Below are 25,864 nucleotides of genomic sequence, written 5' to 3' on the forward strand. Positions count from 1 at the left end.
GCTTGTCCTGATGATCCATCTGTTGAGCACTCCTGCTCAAATACTCCTGAAGATCCGACGACCTTGCTGGATCCATAATGGGTCAGTTCGTTCTGTCAGGGAATGAACACAGACAGAGGATCCAAGTGCAAGAATAACAATATTTATTGACAGGAAAACGCTGTACAATAACTTCACTCCAAGGGTCAGACGAAGGCAGAGGCTGTGGCGTGCAGAACGGTGGCGTGCAGAGTGGCGTGGCACCGAGTGGCGCAGGGCTACAGCGGGTATCAGAGAACAAGGATAATCCAACCCAGAAAACAGGGCACACGACGAAAGTCCAGAATCCAAAAACCAGGAAGCAACACACAGAGAACACGACACCGGGAACAGCCTGCAACGAACTGACAAAGACCACATAAAGACACGCACAATATATAACAACCACTAACAAGACACGGCTGGCAACAGATCGCAATCAGACCATAACGGGTGACGCCCACACAATCATTCACTCACACCCAAACACACACACACACAACACACGAGGGTGAGTAAGTGAATCCATGAACCGTGACAATTTCTGATTCATTCTTGTTACATATGCTTTAGTACAGGGGTTCTCAAACACATTCCTGGGTGTGTCAGACAAAGGAGACATGCAAAATGTGCAGTGTTGGGAAGCTCCAGGAATGTGTTTGGGAACCCCTGCTTTAGTACATTCAATAAAGTGAAAAGGTGTTATTCTATAATGAAATACTACAGTTTTTTACAATTGCTAACAAGTGTTTACCAATACTTCAAGTACTTTTTCTAAACTCTTAACACAGCAACATCTTTTGAAAAAGGAAATCAAGATACTTCCTGTTAGATTACAGGAACATCGAGAACATAGAGTGTTACATAGAGAATTGTGTTGTGTTTTGCAAAAAATGTTTTATGAAATTGAAAACTGAGTCAAAGGCCAAGAATTAGCATATGGTTTTGCAGATTTGGTGTGTGGTTCTGGTGTTTGAGTGTCAGGTTTCAGAAATTGTGTGACAAGTAAGGATTTTGTGTGCAAGCAGTTGAAAAAAAAAAATAAAAAAATGGTAAAAATACTTATCAATTGTTTCAATATTTGTTTTATATATTTTTTCAATACTTTAGAGCTGCTGTTGCTGCAAAAGTAGATATTTTATACTATATATAAAGATTGGAACATTAGGTCTTCGTTTCTGACATGCTGTGTTAAGCATTTGTAAATAAAATTGGAAAGATCCATGGTTTTAGTTTAGGGTAAGCTTTTATGAAAAGAAAATGAAACGTTTTAGAAACGTATTAATTGACTGCATTTTGTGTAAAAACGACATGAATTGTTTTAATGGTATGGTCACAACAGACGGATGTTGTGCTAATTGTGTTTAGAGTTTTGAAAATGTGACTACAGACTGGACAAAAGCATGTTAGCAATTGAAAAAAAAAAAAACAATTTATGTGAAAAATCATTCAAAAAATAAAATAAAAAATGTTCATAATTTATGTAATGCTCCCTATTGTTAGTGTTTTTTAGGTCAGTGTGTTATGAAGGACATGTATGTTTTCTGATTGATAATTGTTGCCATTGATTGGTGGAGAGAACTTATTTTGAGACAAATATCAATTGTTTTGTTGGTCTGAGTGAGTTTTTGAGGTGAGATGAACTGTTTGCCCAAGATTCATCTTGGTAATGCAGACTGTATGAAGAGTTTTGAAAATGAGGCTTCAGTATTGATCAATGCTTCTTAGCAATTGAAAAAAAAAAAAAAAAAAAAAAAAACTGTATAAAACAAATCGCTGCATTTCTCATCCATTCATTCTTTGTGCAGTAATACAGTCAGTAAAATGAAAAGATCTTATTCTTATCCTGTAATGAAATACTGATTTATGTGAAAAATCATTCAAACTTTAAAGATCAAAGTTGATAATTTATGTCATGCTGCTTGTTGTGTTAGTGTTTTATAGGTCAGTGTGTTATGAATGACATGTATGTTTTCTGAATGAGAAATATTGGCAGTGTTATGGTGTAACGAGATTATTTTGAGACATGTATGAAGTGTTTTGTTGGTCAGAGTGAGACTAAGATAAGAGTGAAGATCACTTGACAGGTAGCTCATCACGTGGCAGAAGTCAAAGAAAAGAGAGACTTCTTAATGTCAGAATTCAAAGGCTGTATAATTTGTAATAATAGATGACACATCACATGCTTGTAGATAGTATTTATTATATTCATACTCATATCTTAAATTTATTTTGTATTTATGAAGTAGTATGACTCCTCCAAGATTATTATATTGTACCAAAAGAAAAACAAGGAGAGAGAGAGAGAGAGAGAGAAAAAAAATTGTGATACTCAATACACCTTACTAATTTAGATACAGAAACTATAACACTTAGAAAAATATAAAGTTTACCACAGAACATCCATGTTAGGTGGCTAAAATTTAAATATGTGATCCCTATGCTTAGGTCCTGTAGCTTATATTTTAGTTTGTGTGTGTGTGTGTGTGTGTGTGTGTGTGTGTGTGCGTGTGTGTGTGTGTGTGTGTGTGAATTTGGGAAATATATAAATACTATGCTGAGCACAAGCCCAGAAAAACAGGTTTTGAAAAAGCAGTCAGTTTTAGTATATATTGTAGTGAATTTTTCAATATTATACAGCTGGACCATTGTTTGTGTGCATTTGTGAATGTGTGTGATCCAGGGAAACCTGGCACAGCCCATCAAGCAGAGACAGGCTCACTGCCAGCAGGTGGAATTAGCTAGATAATGGAAAAATATGTCATGGTAATACAGAAAGAGAGAAAAAGAGAGAAACTGTAAGAGTGAAGACAAAGAGGAGGAAGAGGAGGAGGAGAAAGGTGATGGAAAAGCTGGTAAAGAGAAGAAGGAAGAGACGATTGTTTTGCTGGAGATGAAGTCAGGTATAGATATTCGTGTATTATTGCACCACTATTTGAAATGTGCGAATGTGCATTTGTGAGTATGACTGAGAGTTCATTTGAATGCATATGCATTTTTTATCTATTCTATTTCTTTGATCAGCAATAAATAATAATAATAATGAAATTTGTGTTTTGTGTTGAGAAGATAGAGTTAATTTAGTAGTTATGATTTCTGGGGTCTGATACAGCATTAGAGTGCAGATCTAAGAATACTGGGTCACTTCTTGTACTGTTTTTTCATTAATTTATACCTCTAATATGTGAGAAACAATAAGATTAAGTTAAATAAAAATTAGAAAAGTACTAAAAAATCAAGACTTGTGTTACAGTTTGGAGAAAGAGTCAAGAACTCTTAATAAAGTTGAAAAATGAACAACAGGTTTATGCTATTCATTATAATTGGGCTTTAGTAGGTAATGTGATTCAGGTGCAATATTATAATGAATTGTGTTGTGTTCAATTGTGATTTGTTTTTTGATATACATTGAAACACAAGATACTAGCCCTAAAAGACACAAGAACATTACACCTCACATCACAGACAACATCTTAAAGGTCGGAATTATATATACTAAAAATAATATGCATAAAATAAGGTGAAAGAGAATGACACCTATGATGATAAACATTTAGCCTCACTTCTTTCCGATTATATTTCATTTATTTATTTTTTCTTCATAATTCAGTCCTTTGGCTAGCCAAACTGATGGTTCACAACTAATGTTCATGTGCCGTGGGGACAAATGCTCCAGACCTGCTCAGACCGCTGAGCTAGAGAGTTTGACCCACCCCACCTCAGTATAGGCCCCCGTGATATGCCAGTATAATGCTGCCATCAGTTTGGTCCAGGATTTCTGCACCTCCGGGGTAAAGCACTCTCCAAAATCCTCTGCAAGTATTTCCAGAATAACCCCGCTTAAGATCTGTTGTAAAAAGAAATAAAGTAAAATGTTGAAAGGGGATTGAAAGAGAGCACAAAGAGGTTGGTTTAGTAAGGGATCTAGCTTTCCCCAGGCTTACAGTGCATATTGGTATAGGTAAAGGTGTCTATTAATTAGCAAAAGTGTCTTCATTTTTATTCATGACCTTGGAGGAAGTGATTTATCTTTAGAAACAATTCCATATACTAATGCATGTCAGATGAAACTTTGCCACTTCAACACCCTAATCCATTGAAAATACATGTGAATAAAATGCTTTGTCAAGATCTAAACTCAGGTGCAAAATGTAATTGTATCCAGAAAAGTAAGTTTGTATCCAGAGAAGAAGTTTGTATCCAAAACGTAGTCAATTTATTGCACATTAAAAAAGAAAATGCATGTTTTCACAGCAATAAAAAAAAGTGCCATGAAAAGAACAATTACTGAAACCTTAAGGTTTGTAACAGCTAGAGATAAAACATAAAACATGACTCCTCTAATTCATGAGTCATCCCTTATTAAAATAAAATTCTCAACGTGGTTTTAGCATCCTAGATATTTAATCATTTGGCTACTGCAATCCTAACACTTTGTGTGAGTGGGCAAAATCATTATCTTAAATCTTATATTTCTTACTTTGAAGTACATTGGCTCCACTTTGTATTTGAGGGCATGTGCTTTTCCCACTAGTCCCAGCACAGACGAAACCTTCTCTGGGTCATGAAGGTTCTCCACAACTGTGTTGATGGCATTCATGACACGACGGGCATGTTTCCTCAGCTGAGAGTTTTTCTCCATCTCTTCTGGATCTTCCATGTCCTGGAACTGACTGAAGTACTGCTTTGCTGAGGGGAAGTTTACAAAGAATCTGAGAAACAGAGAAACAAGACCATCTAATATTGTAGCCAGAGTTTAGAAGACTTCCAAGTGAACATTTCAAATGATAAGGTATGATTTCTCTTATCCAGTTACACAAACTGTGGCTTTTTCATAAAAGAAAAAAGCACTGTAATTGCTTTAATATTGTGTCTATTACAGTTGGGTCATTCCATGTCAAATCAACCAAATTTCGGAAATTTCCCCGGCTGAAATTTTTAATTTTGTGAATATTTTTCTGTACAAAGACAAACATAAATAGTGACGAAAGCCAAAATATTAAGTGTCACAGATGTATATTTACTGAGTAATCCACTATTTTGTAGAGGGGTGTCAAAATGACAATTTTCACCTGAGATTTGGAGCCAATTTACAGGGGTGTAAAAATAACTTTAGAAAGATGGCAGCATCATTATTTTATTTTTACACAGAGATTGGTAGGTCTATTAGTAAAATCTGTTGACTTTAGCAATCTTTGTTTCATTATATGCCAACAGTGACAGTACAAAAATGGCAAAAAGCACTTCTTGTGTTTTTTTTACCTCAAGTTTACATGCCTGTAACTCAAGAAGTATTAAAGATATCTTAATATCTTTTTAGATTCTGGTTCTTAACAAACTTTTCTTTTGGTATCTTCATTTTGAAGGCCCTCAGTGGTTCAATCCCAGAGATATGGAGATCTTAATGCGGCTCCATGAGTAAATTGGTAAATTGTACACATTTTCAGTGGTCAAAAACCAAATGTCAAAAATTTCACTTTGCATACAGCTGATACTTTTTTCTTTTAAAGGAGAATATCTGAAGAACAATAATGTTGAAACTAGAAATGTATCGGTAACACTAAATGTTTACCATTACTAAATGTTTAATTACTACCTGAATTAATCATGAATTAAAGTAGGAATACGTGTTAATAAAGCATTTATTAACACTGGGTAATTATTTCTTTATGCCTAAATAATATGTATAAATGTACATTTAAATAGTTTATTAATAATTTACTTACACCTAAATAACTGGTTTGTAAATAATGTAGTACTTTATTAATGATCAATTTATCATTTCTAAATTAAATACAAATATTAAACACATTATAGATATGCTTATAAATCAAGAACAAGAATTTATAGCTGTATTTATAAACTGCTTACTAATGTCTATTAATGTAGGGATAATGCTTTATAAATGATGAATTAACTATTTACTAATGCTTAACTAATGATTCATAGTGTGAGTTATTATAAAGGGATTTTGCTCATTTTAACAGCTTATAAAGCTACCAAGAGTTAAAATACGCAGTATCATAACTACATGTTACTAAACTGACATCCCTATATCTATGAGATTGAACCATATAGAGCCTTAAAAATGAAGATTCCAAAAGAAAATTTTCATAAGAACAAGAATCAAAAATGACATTAAGATATGTTTAACGCTTCTTGAATTAAAAACGTGTAAACCTCTTTAAACTTCTTTAAACACAATGACGATCAGCTGTTTAAAAACTTACCTACATTTGGCTATTGACAATTGAAAAAGGGTAAAATTTAACAGTTTAACTATATTCAACTTAACTATATAGGGCCTTAAAGTTTATTAAGAATGAGAATCTAGAAGGACATTAAGGGTAACACTTTAGTATAGGGAACATGACTTTTTCCTCAATAAGCCCCTAATTTACTGCTTATTAATAGTTAGTAAGGTAGTTGTTAAGTTTAGGTATTGGGTAGGATTATGAATGTAGAATAAGGTCATGCAGAATAAGGCATTAATATGTGCTTAATAATTATTAATAAACAGCCAATATTCTAGTAATATGCATGCTAATAAGCAACTAGTTAAAAGACCCTAAAATAAAGTGTTACCATATTAAGATATCTTGAATACTTTCAGAGTTACATGCATGCAGACTTTGGAAAAGGAATATTTATTGCACTCAGACAGGTATGTTCTATGCAATTGAGCTGATAGAAAAAAAAAAAAAAAAGAGATGCATTTCTAGTTTTAACATTATTTGTTCTTTAGATATTCTTCTTTAAAAGGAAAAAAAAAAAAGAAGAAGAAGAAAAAAAAAAAAAGTATCAGCTGTATGCAAAGTGATCCACATTTTTGTTTTTGACCACTAAAATGTGTACAATTTACTGATTTACTCATGTAGCCGCATTAAGATCTCCATATCTCTGGGAACCATTGAGGGTCTTTAAAATGAAGTTGCCAAAAGGAAAGTTTAGGAACCAGAATCCGAAAGGATATTAAGATATCTTTAATACTTCTTGAGTTACAGGCTGTCAGACACAGATGAAGGCAGATGAGGTAAGTAACAACTTAAGTTTATTTGCAGATTTAACTGAAGGTACTGAGGTCTTTGTATGTTGCAGGAAGGAAGCTGGCGGTGAAGGTGACTGGAGGATCCGATGAACAACGAACAGGATGACAGGCAGAAGATGAAGACAGGATCGGGAACAGGATGGCAGGTAAATAGCAGTTAAGGATACAAGGGGAGTCTGTGTAGTCTTGACATAGACGATACCAGACGATGTGGTGGAGTGAACAGTGAGCTTAAGTAGGGTGACTTGATGATGGCGTGCAGGTGCAGGTGATCAGTATTCTGGTGTTTGTGAACGAGTGGGCAGATCTGGTGTAGATGGCAGGACAGGTGTGGTGACTGAAACCGTGACAGTACCCCCTACTCCACGGGCGGCTCCTGACGACCGGAATTAGTGATGACGGGGACGACCACGGCCTCTGGGAGCAGGATAGTCCGAGTGGTCTCGGTGGAATTGGGTAAGGAGCAATGGGTTGAGGATGTCGTTTTGACTTACCCAAGAGTGTTCTTCAGGGCTGTATCCCTCCCAGTTGACCAAGTACTCCAGGATGTTTCCCCGTTGTCACGAGTTGAGGATTGCCTGGACCTGATGAAGATTCCATCTACCATCGATGTCAGGAGGAGGAGGTACACCATTGCCACCAGATCCTGTGAGGGGAGACAAAGGTTCAGTGAAAGGTTTCAGTAGGGATACATGGAATGAATGTGAGATACGATACTGTGAGGGAAGGTTGAGTCGATAGGTGACCTTGTTGAGCTGCCTCTGCAAAGTGAAGGGACCCATGTAGAGGGGACTCAGCTTGTGGCAGGGCAGGCAAAGGCGAATGTCCCGGGTGGACAACCATACCAACCAGCAGCCATATCACCCTGTAGCTAAAGACTGGTTGTCCACTGAAGCTAATCAGGGCTGAGCCTGGTTAGTACCTGGATGGGAGACCTCCTGGGAAAAACTAGGTTGCTGCTGGAAGAGGTGTTATTGAGGCCAGCAGGGGGTGCTCACCCTGTGGTCTGTGTAGGTCCTAAGGCCCCAGTATAGTGATTAGGACACTATACTGTCAAAAAGCACTGTCCTTCAGATGAGATGTTAAACTGAGGTCCTGACTTTCTGTGGTCGTTAAAAATCCCAGGATGTCCTTCGAAAAGTGTAGGGGTGTAACCCTGACATCCTGGCCAAATTTGCCCATTGGCCTCTGTCCATCATGGACTCCTAATCATCCCCATATACTGATTGGCTTCATCATTCTGTCTCCTCTCCACCAATAAGCTGGTGTGTGGTGGGCGTTCTGGTGCAATGTGGCTACTGTCACATCATCCAGTTGGATGCTGCACATTGGTGGTGAAAGCGCTTTGAGTACCCAGAAAAGCGCTATATAAATGTAACAAATTATTATTATTACACGTTTTGTCCAAGTAGATAACAGGGAGTGTCGGATCTGTGGGCATCAGCTTGATTCTTATGTCTTCGCACTGCCCTCTGAAAATGTACATGAGCTGAGTCCCATACCCTCTCGCTCTGCTGGAACCAGTGGTTAACAGCTGGAACCTCAGATGGCTCGCTGGACCATAGGAGCAATGGTGGTTGGAATCCCAGCACACACTAGAACGGAGTAAGCCCAGTGGTGGACTGTCAGAGGGAATTCTGGGCGTACTCCACCCAGTATGACCTCAGGTACCTCCCGATCTCTTGGATCTTGCGCTCAGTCTGGCCGTTGGTCTGAGGATGGTAACCAGAGGATAAATTGATGGAGATGCCAAGGAGATTGAAAAAGGCTTGAAGAAGGCTTGCCAGACTCGGGAGATGAATTGTGGTCCTTGGTCAGAGACTATGTCCTCTTGCAGACCGAAGTGGCGGAAGACGTGTTGGAATAAAGCTTCTGCTGCTTTGAAGGCTGTAGGCAGACCTTTCATGGGGATGAGTTTGCAGGATTTTGAGAATCTATCCACCACGACTAAGACACAGGTGTGAGAATCTGATGGAGGTAGGTCAGTCATGAAATCTATACCGAGGTGAGACCAGGGACGTTGTGGTATTGGTTGTGGGACCAGTTTTCCAGCAGGTAGTTGATGGGGGGGTGTTGGTGATGGCACAGACTGAGCAACCCTTGACGAATCAGGAGACATTAGCATTGGCCACCAGCAGCGTTGGTAAAGGAGTGAGAGGGGTCGCTGACTACCTGGGTGTCCAGAGCCCAGAGACGTGTGAGTCCATGAGGGACAGGCGACAGATGGTAGGAATGTAGGTTCGCCCCTCAGGACCTCCTGGCAGAGCAGGTTCAGTGATGGTGGCTTCTCGGATTTGATCGTCGATAGACCATTGTCTTGGACATTGTATGGGACTGACTACCATGGCTGAAGGGAGGATGGTCTCAGGAGACTGAGGTACAGGATCGGGATGATACAATCATGAAAGTGCATCAGCTTTAACATTCTTGTGACCAGGTCGGTGCGTAACAATGAAGTCAAACCTTCTGAAGAACAGAGCCCATTGAGCGTGGCGGGGGTTAAGATGTTTGGCTTCACGTAAGTATTCCAGGTTTCTATGATCTGTAATGACCTCGAACTGATGGGTGGCTCCCTCCAGCCAGTGTCTTCATTCTTCCAAGGTAAGCTTTATGGCCAGCAGCTCATGATTGCCGATATCATAATTCTGCTCCACCGGAGACAGCTTCTTGGAGTAGAAGGCACATGGATGGAGGCATTGGGAGTCATCCTGCAGCTGAGGCAATACTGCTCCGACTTCAGTTGTAGAGGTCATCCACCTCTATGACGAAAGGTAACTCATGATCAGGATGGTGAAGGACTGGAGCAAAGATAAAGGCTTTCTAGATGCTTTCAAATGCATTGGTGGCAGATGGTGTCCAGGACAGAGACTTGGGCTGGTTTCTCAGGAGGGATGTAAGTGGAGAACTGAGTAGACTGTAGTTCTTGATAAAGCGCCGGTAAAAGTTGGCGCAAGTCTCCATCCTTTTTGGCCACAAAAAAAGAAGCTCGAAGCAGCAGGGGACGTTGATTAAATTGATTAAATTCCTGTTGGAATGCCTCCATGGCCTTCTGTTCCAGGATGGACAATGGATAAACTCTACCTTTTGGCAGAGTAGCCCCAGATAGCAGGTCAAGGTGCTTCAGGTGCTGGAATAGCGACAGGTGTTACGGCAGGTGGAGGATGCAGAGCGAGTTGTGAAGCAGCACAGGCGGAGAGACGTTGTGACACTCTGATCGTTTTATGGATGGTTTCAAGTTCAATGACATTATCAAATCACCATTAAATGTCAGATTTCAGAATTCAGCCCTTGATGAAAAGCGGTGAGAAGAGCAGTTTCATTTCATCCGCTGGAGGTAGCCAGGGTGCGGAAATATAAGGCATAAGCAGACTTGACAAATGTTGTACAGCTGATCGTGAATGGATAGCGTTGAAACTGTCTGTCTGTTGGAAACCTCCTTGAAATGAGCAGTGAAGGCAGATGAGTTGGTAACCAGAGCGTTTGATTGCCAGAGAGATTGAGCCCATTGTAAAGCTCGACTGGAGAGGAGGCTGATCATAAACGCCACATGCGCTCTCTCAGAGGAGAAGAGGTAAGGCTGCATGTTATAATACAAGGAACACTGCAGTAGAAACCCGTTGCAATCCTCCGCCTCGCCGGTGAAGGTCTCTGGTCGGGCTGTGGGACATGCAGAGGCAGCTGGTGAAGGAGACGTGTTGAGGGAAGTGACTGACGGATTGCAGTGACGAGATCGGCAAAGAAATTAGCTGGCGATCTCCACTAGTGCCTGCAGCAGCCTGCATCGTTGTATCAGTCTGGTCTTCTGTCAGACACAGATGAAGCCAGATGAAATAAGTAACAACTTAAGTTTATTTGCAGATTTGCAGGTACAGCAGAATTGACAGTGCAATGCAGGTCACTGGAAATTACTGGTGAACTTAACTGAAGATACTGAGGTCTTTGTATGTTGCAGGAAGAAAGCTGGTGTTGAAGGTGACTGGAGGATCCGACAAACAACGAACAGGATGACAGGCAGAAGACGAAGACAGGATCGGGAACAGGATGGCAGGTAAGTAGCAGGTAAGGATACAAGGTGAGTCTGTGTAGTCTTGATATAGACGAGACCAGACGATGTGAGCTTAAGTAGGGTGACTTGATGATGGTGTGCAGGTGCAGGTGATCAGTATTCTGGTGATTGTGAACGAGTGGGCGGATCTGGTGTAGATGGCAGGACTGGTGTGGTGACTGAATCTGTGACACAGGCATGCAAACTTGAGGCAAAAAAAAAGGTACTTTTTTTATTTACTAATTTTATGGATTTTACTAATAGACCTACCGATCTCTGTGTAAAAATAAAATAATGATGCTGCCAGCTTTGTAAAGACATTTTTTAAACCCTGTAAATTGGCTTCATCTCAGGTGAAAATGGACATTTTGACCCCCTTCTACAAAATAGTGAATTATTCAGTAAATATACATCTGTTACATTTAATATTTTTGCTTTCATTACTATTTATGTTTGTCTTTGTACAGAAAAAAATATTAACAAAATCAAAAATTTCAGCCGGGGACCTTTGGTTGAGTTGACACGGAATGACCCAGTTTCTTTACATATTACGCTGTATGTTTTGTGTTTTAATTATATGTAGAATATAACAAATATTATTTATTAGTATTTGTAGTAGTGATAACATTTTTAAATTCATACTGGCCTCAGAAGCTAAGACATGTTTTTTTATCATTTTTATCATCAGTTTATTACAAGACACTAGAAATGTTCTAAGGCCCATGTTAACCAGAGCCATCACTCTTCATTAACATTTTGCCCATGGGTACACTTTGCAGCTGAGAAAAAAATAGAGTATTTATGCCTTTGGATTCCAGAGAGCACAAGCTGCATAAATTAGATAGACACAAGCCAATAAATGCAAATTATGAAAAATGATAGACGGGAAGACTAGGAAGGAGCAATGAAGATAGCTAAAAGGATAGAGAGATTTTGGGCAATGAATGGCAGCATGGTGTAAGACTGCAGTGCAGAGCTGAAGTGGCTGTGATGAGAAGGATGTCATTAAGTCACAGCAGGGAAAATGAGAGGCAGGTGCACAGACAGACAGGAAGAGAGAGAGAGAGAGAGAGAGAGAAAGAGAGAGAGAGAGAGAGAGAGAGAGAGAGAGAGAAAGAGTGTTCAAACACAACCAGTCAGTATAGTGCTTTAGCTCTGTTGGTTTAAGGGCCTCAGCATTGATGATGAACATACTGTAATATAATATTCAAGAGTAAAAATCTGACATAAATGACAAATTGCTGGTCTGTTTTCAGTTATACAGTAGGCGTTGAAATTGTCAGCTTTGTGCCTGGCAGTATCCTGTTAAACCATGACTGAAAATCCAACTTGCTTTTAGCTACATAAACATTAGATATTTAGCAGTAACATACAAAAATGTACAGAATGTTAATATTTGCAAAGAGTTCCAAAATATTGGGCTTTTGGCATGGCTGAAACTGGGAATCTCTCAAATATCTTGTCTATATTCAGAGGGCACTCTAAAGTCTTTACAACAGATTGTGGAGCAATATAAAGTTCCAAAGTCAAATTTTTACAAATACCTTAATTTGCGACACTTTTTAAAGCTAAAGATAGACAACGGAGAGTTAAGAATGGATATAATAGAGACTGAAGACCTTTTACTGAATCCAATCTGCTTAAAGGGATCAATATCAAGGACATATGACATCTTGTCTAGCAAATTCACCTTTGCCTTGCCAGGACTGAAGGCTGTCTGGAAGAAGGACACTGATCAAACCATTGAAGTGAATGACTGAGCTGTTGTATGTGATAATGTGTACCCTAAATGTATCTCCCTTGGGATCCATGAGCTCAGTTTCAGATTCTTTAATAGGTTATATTTTACACTGATGTGTATTTAGAAGATGTTTATCAATGCAACAGGCCTGTGCTTCAATCGTAAAATAGATAAAGGGGTAACACTTTATTTTAGGGTCTTTTAACTAGTTGCTTATTGACATGCATATTACTAGAATATGAGCTGTTTATTAGTAATTATTAAGCACATATTAATGCCTTATTCTGCATGACCTTATTCTACGTTCTTAATCCTACCCAATACCTAAACTTAACAGCTACCTTACTAACTATTAATAAGCAGTAAATTAGGAGTTTATTGAGGGAAAAGTTGTAGTTAATAGTGAATATGTGTTCCCTATACTAAAGTGTTACCGATAAAGGTATATTCATTCATTGTTTTGGGAATTTTGACAAAATTTTGCCATACTGGAAGAAAATACGTAGTGTAATGGAAGACCTTCTTGGACTACATTTCAATATGACCCCAGCTTTTTGTTTGTTGAATCTTAATGTGAACAGTCTGTTTAAAAAAGATGCAAAACAATTATTTGTTGTCCTGGTATATTTAGCTAAAAAATGCATTTTGTTACTTTGGCCTGCATCACATTGTATGATTTTGCAACATATATTTTCCATGGGCACACCTACTAATTAATTTACAATGCTCCTTTTATTCTGCGTTTCAGTCAAATGTGAGTTTGCTATACCGTTTTCACTTTGCGTTTCACTTTTCTGTGCGTTTCACTTCATGGCATTGTTTTGACATGGGGGTGGGGTCAAGAAACTGGGGCGTGTTCAGTTGGCCTGGCCATGCCTCCCTCCAAGTGACATCATCAGCTTGAGAGACAGATCACAACAGATCAAGGCACCATTGCTGCATCTGAAATCGCATACTTCCCTACTATGTAGTAGACGAAAAACAGTACAAAAGAAGTACTGTATGTCTGTATTCACAGTACTTATAAAAAAGTAGGCAAAAAGTACCCGGATGACCTACTACTTCAGGCAAGATTCTGAAGAGTGCATACGATGGACACTTTTTTATTTCATGAGGCCACAGGAGAGGATTTGTGAATGGAAGTGAAGCAACGTAACTGACGCTGGTACGTGATAATGACAGCATGGCGGATTTAATACATCTGAATTACAATTATACTACACACATTCATAGTATATAGAAAATACTTTTTAGCAGTTGTGAAGTAATTACTTATTCAAAATAAGTAGAGAGTAGGCGATTTCGGACGCAGCCCATGGCTGAGCAGAGGCATGCGGTTGGATCATTTCCTTTTACTCACATTAGAATGTGCATGATTTTGTTTTGTTAACTAAAGACCTATTCACATGGGATTAGTATTAGCTGGGGAACTCGTGTGATTTAGAAATTACCCCCCCCCCATCTGAATTTCGTGTGGAGCATTCTCATGGGATAAGCGATAAGCCTCTGATTTTACTTGTGATTTTATGTCATTTACATTTCACCAGGTTACAATCTAATAGTTCAAGCTTTACGCTTGATTTATTTGTAACACTGTAACCTCGAATTATGATGTGAACCCCCTTGCTTGATTGTGCACTATTTTGGATAGGCTATTGCTTGGAAATGCCTTGTCGTTATAGGTGCATGCATGATATAACATAAACAGAAGAATGTTCCTTACTGCATGCTGCTATAGCTACATGTCATCCATCTAATCTTTCTTTTTGTTTTTGCTCTGATGGCTTTCTCTTTCTGCAAATTGTATAGTTGTATGGTGTATAGCGCAGAGATGGGCACTCGAGTTAGTGACTCGGACTCGAGTCGCACTCGAGTCACATTTTAATAGACTTCAGACTTGACACGGACTCGACCTGAAATGACTTTCGACTTGACTCGACTCGACACAAAAGACTCGTGAATATTTTAAAAATCAACTCAAGTCTTACCCTTAACTACTGATATAATAAATAAAGAATTTGTGTTGTGTTTGAATGATTTTATAATGTCTGCGTCACATATTATGTGTCGTGGTAGATCGGACCTTTGTCACAGAATTTTATTACGTATGTCCATGTATTGTGCGTAAACTCCAAAATGTCATAAGAGTCTCATATGAAACATGACGGGAGCCACCGCCCCTTATGTTCTTTCATTTGGGTCAGATCGGATAGATGCACAGAATGCAGGAAAACAATTAAAGACATCGGAACGACAACATCAAATTTTATGAGACATCGCACCCACAAAGGTTAGTCACATTAACTCACACAGCTAGCTATTATACTGTAGTGTAGCTGCATGGCTCCTTTGAATTGCCAGCCTGTTAAAATATGAACAAAATTCTAGCCTTTAAACCTAGCACTGCGTTTTATCAATCTTTTCGTAGTATATGCAGCTTTTCTCTTTCTTAAGAGTGTCCATAAGAGAGATAGAAAGAGATGTTAATCCATTTATTACTTAAAGCTCATATTTTAACGTATCGCAATCAGCATGCGTACAGTTTTCTATTGACTTAAACATTCTGAGGTTTGATATTTTCCGATAATGACTGTCGTCAATAACAACGAAGCTGTATAATAAACCGTGACTCACTGGTGCCATATTGTGTCCACTTAGCAACTGTATTGAAAATGACTGTATTGAAAATACTCGTGTTGCCAGGACGATTGTTTTGTACTTTGTAATGGATTATCAAGTAACAAGCTGGATGTACATTATCCCTTAAACTGTAGGACCTTAATTTCAAACAAAACAGATGATAGAAAAAAATCATATTGTTTTGTCCAGGTATACAACACAACTAGGATAAAAAAAAAAAAAATAGGATTTGAATATGAGAATTTTTTTTTTTTTTTTAATGACTCAAGACTCGACTCGGACTCGTGACAAAAGACTCCAGACTTGACTCAGACTCCAGTGATAAAGACTTCAGACTTGACTCGGACTCCAGCTTAAAGACATCAGACTTGACTCGGACTCCAGATGAAAGATTCATGAACATCTCTGGTATAGCGATATGACCCAGCACCCAAAATACTATCAAAACACTCCATGCTGCCTCCATTCTTTGTGAAAGATGGATAAAAAGGTGCACAGGAAACAAAAATCTTGAAAAAAAATCAGCCAAATTACAGATATGCCAATTCGCACAAGACTAATATTATCACGGGACCTCGGTGTTCAGCGGAATAGGGTAGGTCATTTGCGGGAGAATTTTTACTTTACAAATTACAGACATGGCTGATTTGCACGGGATTAAGATCACAGACAACCTCCGCAATTATTACAAATGACTAGAGATCCCCAGATAATACTAATCTCTCTTACATCTGTATTAAAAGCATTTGCTTAAACGTAGGGTCTGTAATTTTTGGAGAGGCTAGCAATGGCGAGCTAGCTTTGAAAGCATAAGGTCAAAGCATAAGGGAATGCTAACAGCAGGGAGCAAACAAAAGCGTCACGAGAGATGGCGTTAAACTACCTCATGTCTCAAAGCACATAACTCTACAATAATAATGAATGCAAACAACTTAAAGAGCACTGATCTGTACCACCTGACTGCAGATTCATTTAATAGCGTTGCCATTGAAACACATAAATGATGACGTAAGATGTCTGCGTGAACAGGGTGTGCAAGAGTATGTAAAAACATACATTCACAGGCAGGTAGGACATTGTATCGTATCCCTTGGACCAAAGGATATGATTGGATGAACATTTTATGGTCCTTTCACAGACAATATAAACACATATAAATACATTTAGACCACTTAACTTAGGGATTGCTATCGGGATTCTTTCAAGACTTTCAACCAGCATAATAAAAAATGTTTTTGAAGCAAATCACCTACCTTGCCTTTAAGTTAGAGATCATGTTAAAGTGCTGTTTATTATTAGCCTTAGACTACTTTCTAATGTGAACTGTCTAAAATAGCCAGCATATGCTGTCTATTTCTCTGTTTGCACATTTTTATAGCATTAAAATGTTTATGGTTTTGTTTTGTTAAATAAATGTGTATTAACAGCGTTTGCTTAAAACCTGTTAACCCGCAGGATGCGCACTGAATCTGTTTGTTTACTTTAGTTCAAAGTGCTAGTTTTAATGTAAAAGAATGTATTTTGCACAAAAAAAGAGAACATAATTTACCACTTTATTTACGAAAATACTGATCTGCAACATGCATTCACGAGAGCACCACGAAGCATGTGTTGTGTGTTTATGCAAGAGCTGACACTGTTGCGTGAACATGCTTTGGTTAATTTTATGTTGTAAATAAATTGGTAAATTGTGTTTTGTTTTTTGTTTTTTTTGGTGCAAACAAAGCACTCACGTTGCTTCATAAAATTGAGGTTAAACCACTGGAGTCACGTGAAGTACTTTAATGATGACTTTCCTACCTTTTTGGACCTTGAAAGTGGTAGTTGCGTTGGATCTCTATGGAAGTATCCAATGTGGGTAATCGACGACGAAACCCACCTCGGCACTACTCAGTTAAGCACAGCACTGATTATGCCCAAGAACAAGACAGTTTTACCTCAGAAGACATGGAACAACTGATGAGGCAACTAAAAGTGTTCATCGAAAACAAGGTAAACATGGATGAACACAACGATGAGTCATCCTCGTTATGACTAGAGATGGAACGGAAGGTCAGTGATCATCTGACACACCTTCCTAATAGAGACGACGATCACCTGTTCTACAACAGAACAAAGGGGTCTCTCACAACCAACCCCCGATGAAAACCCAGAAGTACCAGATAACACCATCCTGGTTACCCATTACTCACCAAGAAACCACCAAGTGAGCTCCAAACTCAAGAACCATGCTTGTGCAACAGTAACCACAGCAAGCACAGAAGTCTGTCACAACCAGAAGGCATTACAAGAGGAATACAACGTAGGAGACAAAGTTTTGCACCACAGCTCCACGCAGCCATGTCAAACTACCTCCCACTTTCTGCGAAAGAACTTCCTGCCTTACTGGACTGACTCCCATCAGATTATCCCTTGTCCCAAGTCAAAGATGCAAAGAGCCAATCTTCATCTAAGCCCATCAAAACCATTACATTAATCTACCATGGAAAACATTCAACAAACATGTTCTTCCCACAGGTAGAAACTAGCTTCAGGAACAAGCTTAACATTGACTTAGCTACATTCACCATAAGAAACATGTAACTATCCATCTAACAGGTAGAACACCTCTCATTAAGTTATGGTACATGACACCTTAGCTGCACAACAGTAGTTTTAAGCCATTCTAGTAGACACTCAACTGCTTTGTTTTGTTTTACCTCCTCCTTTCCTTCTTCTTTTTATAAGGTAGAATGCCTGTCTACCCCATAGGGGTCAAGGTCATGATATTAGGATTGATGCACCATGTCTAATGTCCGAAAGCCACCTTAAAATTGAATGTGAGCCAGAGAGATCCATGCATGAAGGGTCACATCATTTTTACCACAAATGATGTCACCAGAAAATGAAGGGTAAACCAGTCTCAACTTAAAACAATTTAAAAGAGAAGAAAACAAACTAAACTAAATTTAATCACATAATTTGATCAAAGCATCAACATACCGAAAACAAATTAAAATAACAGTCCCAAAAATTGAACTAAATTATATTCAATGTGACAAACTATATTGAGAAAATGAACTTAAACTCTTAGTACTCAGATTATTTAATGCCCTGCACCAGAACAGTGGCCAATCATGGTGGTGTTGTCTTTAAACATAATTCCATACACAACTCATCTTAACACTCCAGATCCCAAATCAACATGCAGGACCCAAATCAGAGAATCTGTCATTTGCGGCTCCATTCAGTCTACAAAACCCCCATCTAAGTGCTTTATTGCCTTGCAAGCTTCAAAGAAAGAGCTTAGCTAAAGAAGAACGTTATAAAAAGACTAATGGTCGAAAAGATAACATAACTTGAGCCGCAAGAAGATAACACCAGAGTATGTTTGATCCCCAAGACAGAGAGATAAACCAGGCCTTCTTCTTCTGACCTCTGAGTGACACAGAGTTGAAATCCACAGAAAATCCCACAAAGTCTCTTTTATATATAAACTGCATCAAATTGTTCCAAAAACAATTCTAAACGTACTTGTAATCAAACATCGTTCAACTGCGTAATTCTATATTATGTCTAAAACCTATACTTGTGACTGTTATGCTCAGATCACCAACAATTCATGTAATTTATAACTTTTGAATGGTTGATTGAAAGTGTGCCTTGTTTGGTATGACTGTAAATCTCTGTTCATAACTTAAATGTTGGCTTGAATGAAATCTGTGTACAAACCTGATTCCAAAAAAGTTGGGACACTACAAATTGTGAATAAAAAAGGAATGCAATGATGTGGAAGTTTCAAATTTCAATATTTTATTCAGAATACAACATAGATGACATATCAAATGTTTAAACTGAGAAAATGTATCATTTTAAGGGAAAAATAAGTTGATTTTAAATTTCATGGCATCAACACATCTCAAAAAAGTTGGGACAAGGCCATGTTTACCACTGTGTGGCATCCCCTCTTCTTTTTATAACAGTCTGCAAACGTCTGGGGACTGAGGAGACAAGTTGCTCAAGTTTAGGAATAGGAATGTTGTCCCATTCTTGTCTAATACAGGCTTCTAGTTGCTCAACTGTCTTAGGTCATCTTTGTCGCATCTTCCTCTTTATGATGCGCCAAATGTTTTCTATGGGTGAAAGATCTGGACTGCAGGCTGGCCATTTCAGTACCCGGATCCTTCTTCTACGCAGCCATGATGTTGTAATTGATGCAATATGTGGTCTGGCATTGTCATGTTGGAAAATGCAAGGTCTTCCCTGAAAGAGACGACGTCTGGATGGGAGCATATGTTATTCTAGAACTTGGATATACCTTTCAGCATTGATGGTGCCTTTCCAGATGTGTAAGCTGCCCATGCCACACGCACTCATGCAACCCCATATCATCAGAGATGCAGGCTTCTGAACTGAGCGCTGATAACAACTTGGGTTGTCCTTGTCCTCTTTAGTCCGGATGACATGGCGTCCCAGTTTTCCAAAAAGAACTTCAAATTTTGATTCGTCTGACCACAGAACAGTTTTCCACTTTGCCGCAGTCCTTTTTAAATGAGCCTTGGCCCAGAGAAAACGCCTGCGCTTCTGGATCATGTTTAGATATGGCTTCTTTTTTGACCTATAGAGTTTTAGCCGGCAACGGCGAATGGCACGGTGGATTGTGTTCACCGATAATGTTTTCTGGAAGTATTCCTGAGCCCATGTTGTGATTTCCATTACAGTAGCATTCCTGTATGTGATGCAGTGTCGTCTAAGGGCCTGAAGATCACGGGCATCCAGTATGGTTTTCCTGCCTTGACCCTTATGCAAAGAGATTGTTCCAGATTCTCTGAATCTTTGGATGATATTATGCACTGTAGATGATGATAACTTCAAACTCTTTGCAATTTTTCTCTGAGAAACTCCTTTCTGATATTGCTCCACTATTTTTTGCCGCAGCATTGGGGGAATTGGTGATCCTCTGCCCATCTTGACTTCTGAGAGACACTGCCACTCTGAGAGGCTCTTTTTTTATACCCAATCATGTTGCCAATTGACCTAATAAGTTGCAAATTGGTCCTCCAGCTGTTCCTTATATGTACATTTAACTTTTCCAGCCTCTTATTGCTACCTGTCCCAACTTTTTTGGAATGTGTAGCTCTCATGAAATCCAAAATGAGCCAATATTTGGCATGTCATTTCAAAATGGCTCACTTTCAACATTTGATATGTTATCTATATTCTATTTGAATAAAATATAAGTTTATGAGATTTGTAAATTATTGCATTCCTTTTTTATTCACAATTTGTACAGTGTTCGTACTTTTTTGGAATCGGGTTTGTAAAATGTATCTTATTCTTTTTATAGATATCATGTCTAAACTATACTCTGTGTACTGCTTATAGCAGGAAAGATAAGAGACCAGGTGATAACATGTAATTTATGAGGGAGAAGAAAAGCCACCTTTGAAACAAAGACGATACCTAATTGGGCAGAACTCCTCAAAGAGGTTGGACAAACACCTCAGTTTAAAAATTCAGTACATGAAGACAATTTAGATGAGACAGACAAAAGAAAAAAAAGACGAGTAGAGCAGGCGATGAAGACAAGACAAGGCAGATCAAGATCAGATGAAACAAACTGCTTCATTCAAGCCATCCAACTACTCTCGTTTCACTAACTTACTTTCCTTTCTTTTACTTAGTTTACTTTCTTTTCAATTGAGAGTCTCGTGTTTCTAAGTCAAGTTTTGCTGCAAAGATTAATCAATTACTCTACAGTCTTTGCCCGCCTCAAAACTTCAAACTTCAGCCACAAGGGAGACTCCATTCTTCCGCCAGCACACCAGAACGTGATTGGCTTCCCATGACATCAATCCGGACCCGAAAAGACCTCCAGCAAACCAAGGAACCTGGGAAACACCTTTCTCCAAGCCAATTACGGTTACAAGGAATGACCACTTAAAGGCACAAATGCAAGTACCTCCAGATTCTAGCTGAACTGGTGCATTGATATAAAGTCTAATAACCCCGCCTGAGAAGCGATAGAAGGGTTAAATTAATGATTGATGGTTCGTTCAGATCAGGTCTTATGAAGTGCATGTATTGCTAGGAACTTGATTTCATCATTTCACTCTCTTAAAACTCATTTCTTCATCACTTCCTTTTAGAGATGCACCGATGTATCGGCCAACAATCGGTATCGGCCAATAAAAGCTATTATTATCACTAACAGCCGATGATCAGGGTTATCAGTTATATCCTGTCAATCAAAAGGGTGCGGAAAAACGTGTTCAGACTGCAACTCATACATACTGTGTGTAAAGAAAATTGCTCTTGTGTTGAATTTCTTCCTCTTCTTCTTGGTGGTTGGCAAACCAGCTTTTGTGTTGAATTTTAACGCATTAACAGTTTAAAAATAGTGACGTTAAAGCAGGCTCTTTTTGACCCTATGAATCACCCATATTTCAAGCCAGGGTTGCCAGGTCTGCGTTTTTATTTTTGCTACATCAAATATTATTTGTAGCACCTCCCGTCCAATAATCACAAAAGGCTTTGTGCTTTGTTACTTCTGATAAGTATTAAAGTTTCAGTTTTCAAATTCTGTCCATTTTATCATACAATTCAAACAATAAATGGCGTTTTGACACTCTTAAATGTGACGTGTCAGATCGCTGTAATGCCTCAGTTCAGGCGGCAGCGCGGAGCGCGGAGCGCGAGTCTTTTCTTCCTCTTCAATACAAGTTATATCTCGAAAAACATGCATGAATATCAAAGGTATGTTGAAAGATATAGCCTAGTACAACTTACCAGAATGTATATACAACTGAAAATAAACAACAGCTGAATATAAAACTTCTGTTGTTAATTGTAAGCTCTAATATTGGGTAACACTTTATAATAACTGCACACTATGAAGCATTAGTTAAGCATTAGTAAACAGTCAATTCATCATTTATAAATCATTAATAGACATTAATAAGCAGTTTATAAATACACCTATAAATGCTTTGTTCTTGATTTATAAGCATATCTATAATGTGTCTAATAATTGTATTTTCATACTTTATTAATGATCAATTTATCATTTCTAAATAAAGTATTACATTATTTACAAACCAGTTATTTAGGAGTTGTCAGTGGTTCATAAGATCATTTATAAAGTGTAAGTAAATTATTAATAAACTATTTAAACGTACATTTATGCATCTTATCATTTAGACATATAGTAATAGTTACTCAGTGTGTTAATAAATGCTTTATTAATACATATTCGCATGAATAGTCCTCACTTTAGATGAGCTCACAAAAATAGTTAACTGACAACTACTAAATGTTTTATAACTACCTGAATTAATCATGAATTACAGTAGGAATATGTATTAATAAAGCATTTATTAACACACTGAGTAACTATTACTATATGTCTAAATGATAAGATGCATAAATGTACATTTAAATTGTTTATTAATCATTTACTTACACTTTATAAATGATCTTATGAACCACTGACAACTCCTAAATAACTGGTTTGTAAATAATGTAATACTTAATTTAGAAATAATAAATTGATCATTAATAAAGTATGAAAATACATTTATTAAACACATTATAGATATGCTTATAAATCAAGAACAAAGCATTTATAAGTGTATTTATAAACTGCTTACTAATGTCTATTAATGCTTTATAAATGATGAACTAACTATTTACTAATGCTTAACTAATGCTTCATAGCGTGAGTTATTCTAAAGTGTTACCATATTGTAGTGTACCAAATGAGAGGGTTCCCTGTATAGTTTGCAACATTATTTGGGAGAGATTTTTTTTCCTTAAGAAAAACCAAACTATCGGTATCAGCATCGGCATCGGCCGATATTATTCTGAATAATCGGCTATCGGTATCGGCAGAGAAATTTAGTATCGGTACACCTCTACTTCCTTTCTGCAACTTGTGTGAGTGTGTGTGTGCATGTGTTTGTGTTAGATATTAGTTTGTGTTAGAATAATCAATTCTCAATTCAAGTCTCATTTATATTTTTAAAGAGCAGTGTCTTGTGTTATGTGTTTACGAATTTAATATTTTAAACTGCCGATCTATGTTGCCTTGCTAATAAATAGTGTTTTCATGATAGTTGTATATTCATATCCGCTACAGAGCTTATAGTTACGGCCCATGCAAATTAACGCTTGAATGATTTAGTTGCTTAGTCGTGAAATAAGTGACTCTTTTAAAGTTCCCTATAAATTAATTAATAATTTCTTTTGAGCTAATTTGCTTACAAAGGAGACAATGACCCGCATAATGAGCCACTTAATGAGACTTACAGTCAGGTCTGTGAGAGGGAACTATAAAAAGGAACATGAGGACAAAGTTTATTTTGTAGTTTGTTTAGAACATAGTTAACAATCAGAGCTGGGTAGTAACGGATCACATGTAATCTGGATTACGTAATCAGATTCCAAAAATCAAGTACTTGTAATTAGTGTGAACTACTTTTTAAAATATTTGTAATCAGACTACAGCTACTTTTTTATGGATTACATGATTACATATTATTTACACAATGGCGGTAAGTTTAGTTGATTTCATTGATTCTCCTAATTTTTAATTTTTTTAACGTTTATATTTTTTTTATAATAAACCTGCTGCTTATATACAGTACGTTCATGATTCTTCGAGTTTTTCTGGCAGTAAGGGGGAAATGAAATATATATATATATATATATATATATGAAATAATATAATAATAATAATATATGAAATACAGATGAAATATTTGGTGTAGCAGTGATATTGCTGTGAATTTCATGTTTTTCAATATTTTTTTTGTAATGTTGCTGTTTTCTAAATTTACTTAATTTTAAGTAAATATGTTTTAAAATCATAAGATGTGATTTTGTTTTATTCAGTGTTACTATCAGCAAACACTAACAGGTACATTAGTGTTCGTATTTTGGTAAGTATTAACTATCCATACATTGCACTTTAAAAATAATCTGTTGAGGCTTTTGTTGGTGAATAGAATATATTTTTTGGGATATATTTTTTCTTTGTATCTTTCAAAATAGTACAAGATTATCCTACAATATATGTGACATCAAATAAGGGTTAGCACAAAAGTAATCTAAATGTAATCCAAAAGTAGTCAGATTACATTACCAAAAATGTGTAATCTAAGAGATTATATTACTGATTACAATTTTTGTTATGAATTGTAATCAGTTAATGATTACAAATTACATAAGTAATCTACCCAGCTCTGTTAACAATATAAATGAGAGCCAAAGACACATTTTGAGTAGACAGTTACACCTGGATATAAATCCTATTCAAAGATATAAGTGAGCATCACTTAACTGACATTCCAAGGTGTTTGGTGTTTCTATGCACTGGAGAAAAAAAAAAAAAAAAAAAAAAACTTTTCTGCTTCCAGTCAGTGATCTCACCATCATATTCATGCAGAATGTTCAATGTGGGCCAATATCTGGTCACTATGATCCTCAAATCTGTGAGATAAAAGAAAAAACCCTCTGTGAGCATGCTGATAACAGGATCATATCAACTATTGTATTAACATTAATATAATGTCCACTCTTAACAGAAAACATGATTTTTGAAAAAAGTCTCATGCTCATCAAGCCTGCATTTATTTGATCAAAAATACAGAAAAAACAGCAATATTGTGAAATATTATTACAATTTAAAATTTTTCTGTTTTCTATTTGAATACACTTTAAAATATAATTTATTTCTGTGATGCAAAGCTGAATTTTCATCATTCATTGCGAACAAAAGCTTCACTGAGGTGGCACTAGGCTATTTCACAGTAAACACTTCATAATCTGTCCAAAACAGGCCAAAGAAATCTTGTCTAAACATTCATATTACCTCTATGACATTTTAATGTAAGTTATGTGTAGTAGCCTAAACGAAACGATGCATCTGCCCCATTCATTCACAAAGAGACACACAGAACATGTATGTAAACATTTATATTTAAAAAGTCTTTTTGCAGTTTAATATTCACAGACCCTATATTGTGATTAGAATTAAGAATAAAAAACACTTACCATTCACAATCATCGGCTTGATCAAGTTGATCCTTGAAATGAAATTGAAAGTCACGCTCTTCCTCTGAGGTAAATTCTTACAGAATTATTCCTCACCTCGTCTCAAAATGATGTACGTGAATCTGACTAAGCTTGATGCGTTTATTTGAGTTGATGCGGTCGTTGACTCTGTTGAATGGATTGCCTCAGAATTTGCCTTTAAAAAGTGCATGCTCTCCATAGGCGTGGCCGCATTAGCGGATAATGAGGTTACTTGTGAACGACTGACGTCTCTCTCTTTTTAAACAGATTACATAAACAGAGAATATTTGTTTTCCATTTGACTTACATTATTTAAAAC

At 37.3% G+C, this 25,864-nt stretch overlaps 1 protein-coding gene across 1 annotated transcript in view; it reads right to left on the reverse strand.

The window, feature by feature from the left end:
- Positions 1 to 2,201: 2,201 nt before the first annotated feature.
- The window catches only part of cygb2 (cytoglobin 2), a 31,076-nt gene continuing 7,413 nt past the window's right edge, over positions 2,202 to 25,864 (reverse strand). Inside the window, exons 2-3 of the mRNA XM_051895876.1 lie at positions 4,499 to 4,730; positions 2,202 to 3,865 (exon numbers count right to left, since the gene is read on the reverse strand). Of these exons, the coding sequence (XP_051751836.1) occupies positions 3,701 to 3,865; positions 4,499 to 4,730 (397 nt within the window). The 3' untranslated portion in view covers positions 2,202 to 3,700. The remainder of the gene's footprint in view (positions 3,866 to 4,498; positions 4,731 to 25,864) is intronic.

Source organism: Ctenopharyngodon idella, chromosome 6, assembly GCF_019924925.1.
Source record: "Ctenopharyngodon idella isolate HZGC_01 chromosome 6, HZGC01, whole genome shotgun sequence".
NCBI classification, from domain to species: Eukaryota; Metazoa; Chordata; class Actinopteri; order Cypriniformes; family Xenocyprididae; genus Ctenopharyngodon; species Ctenopharyngodon idella.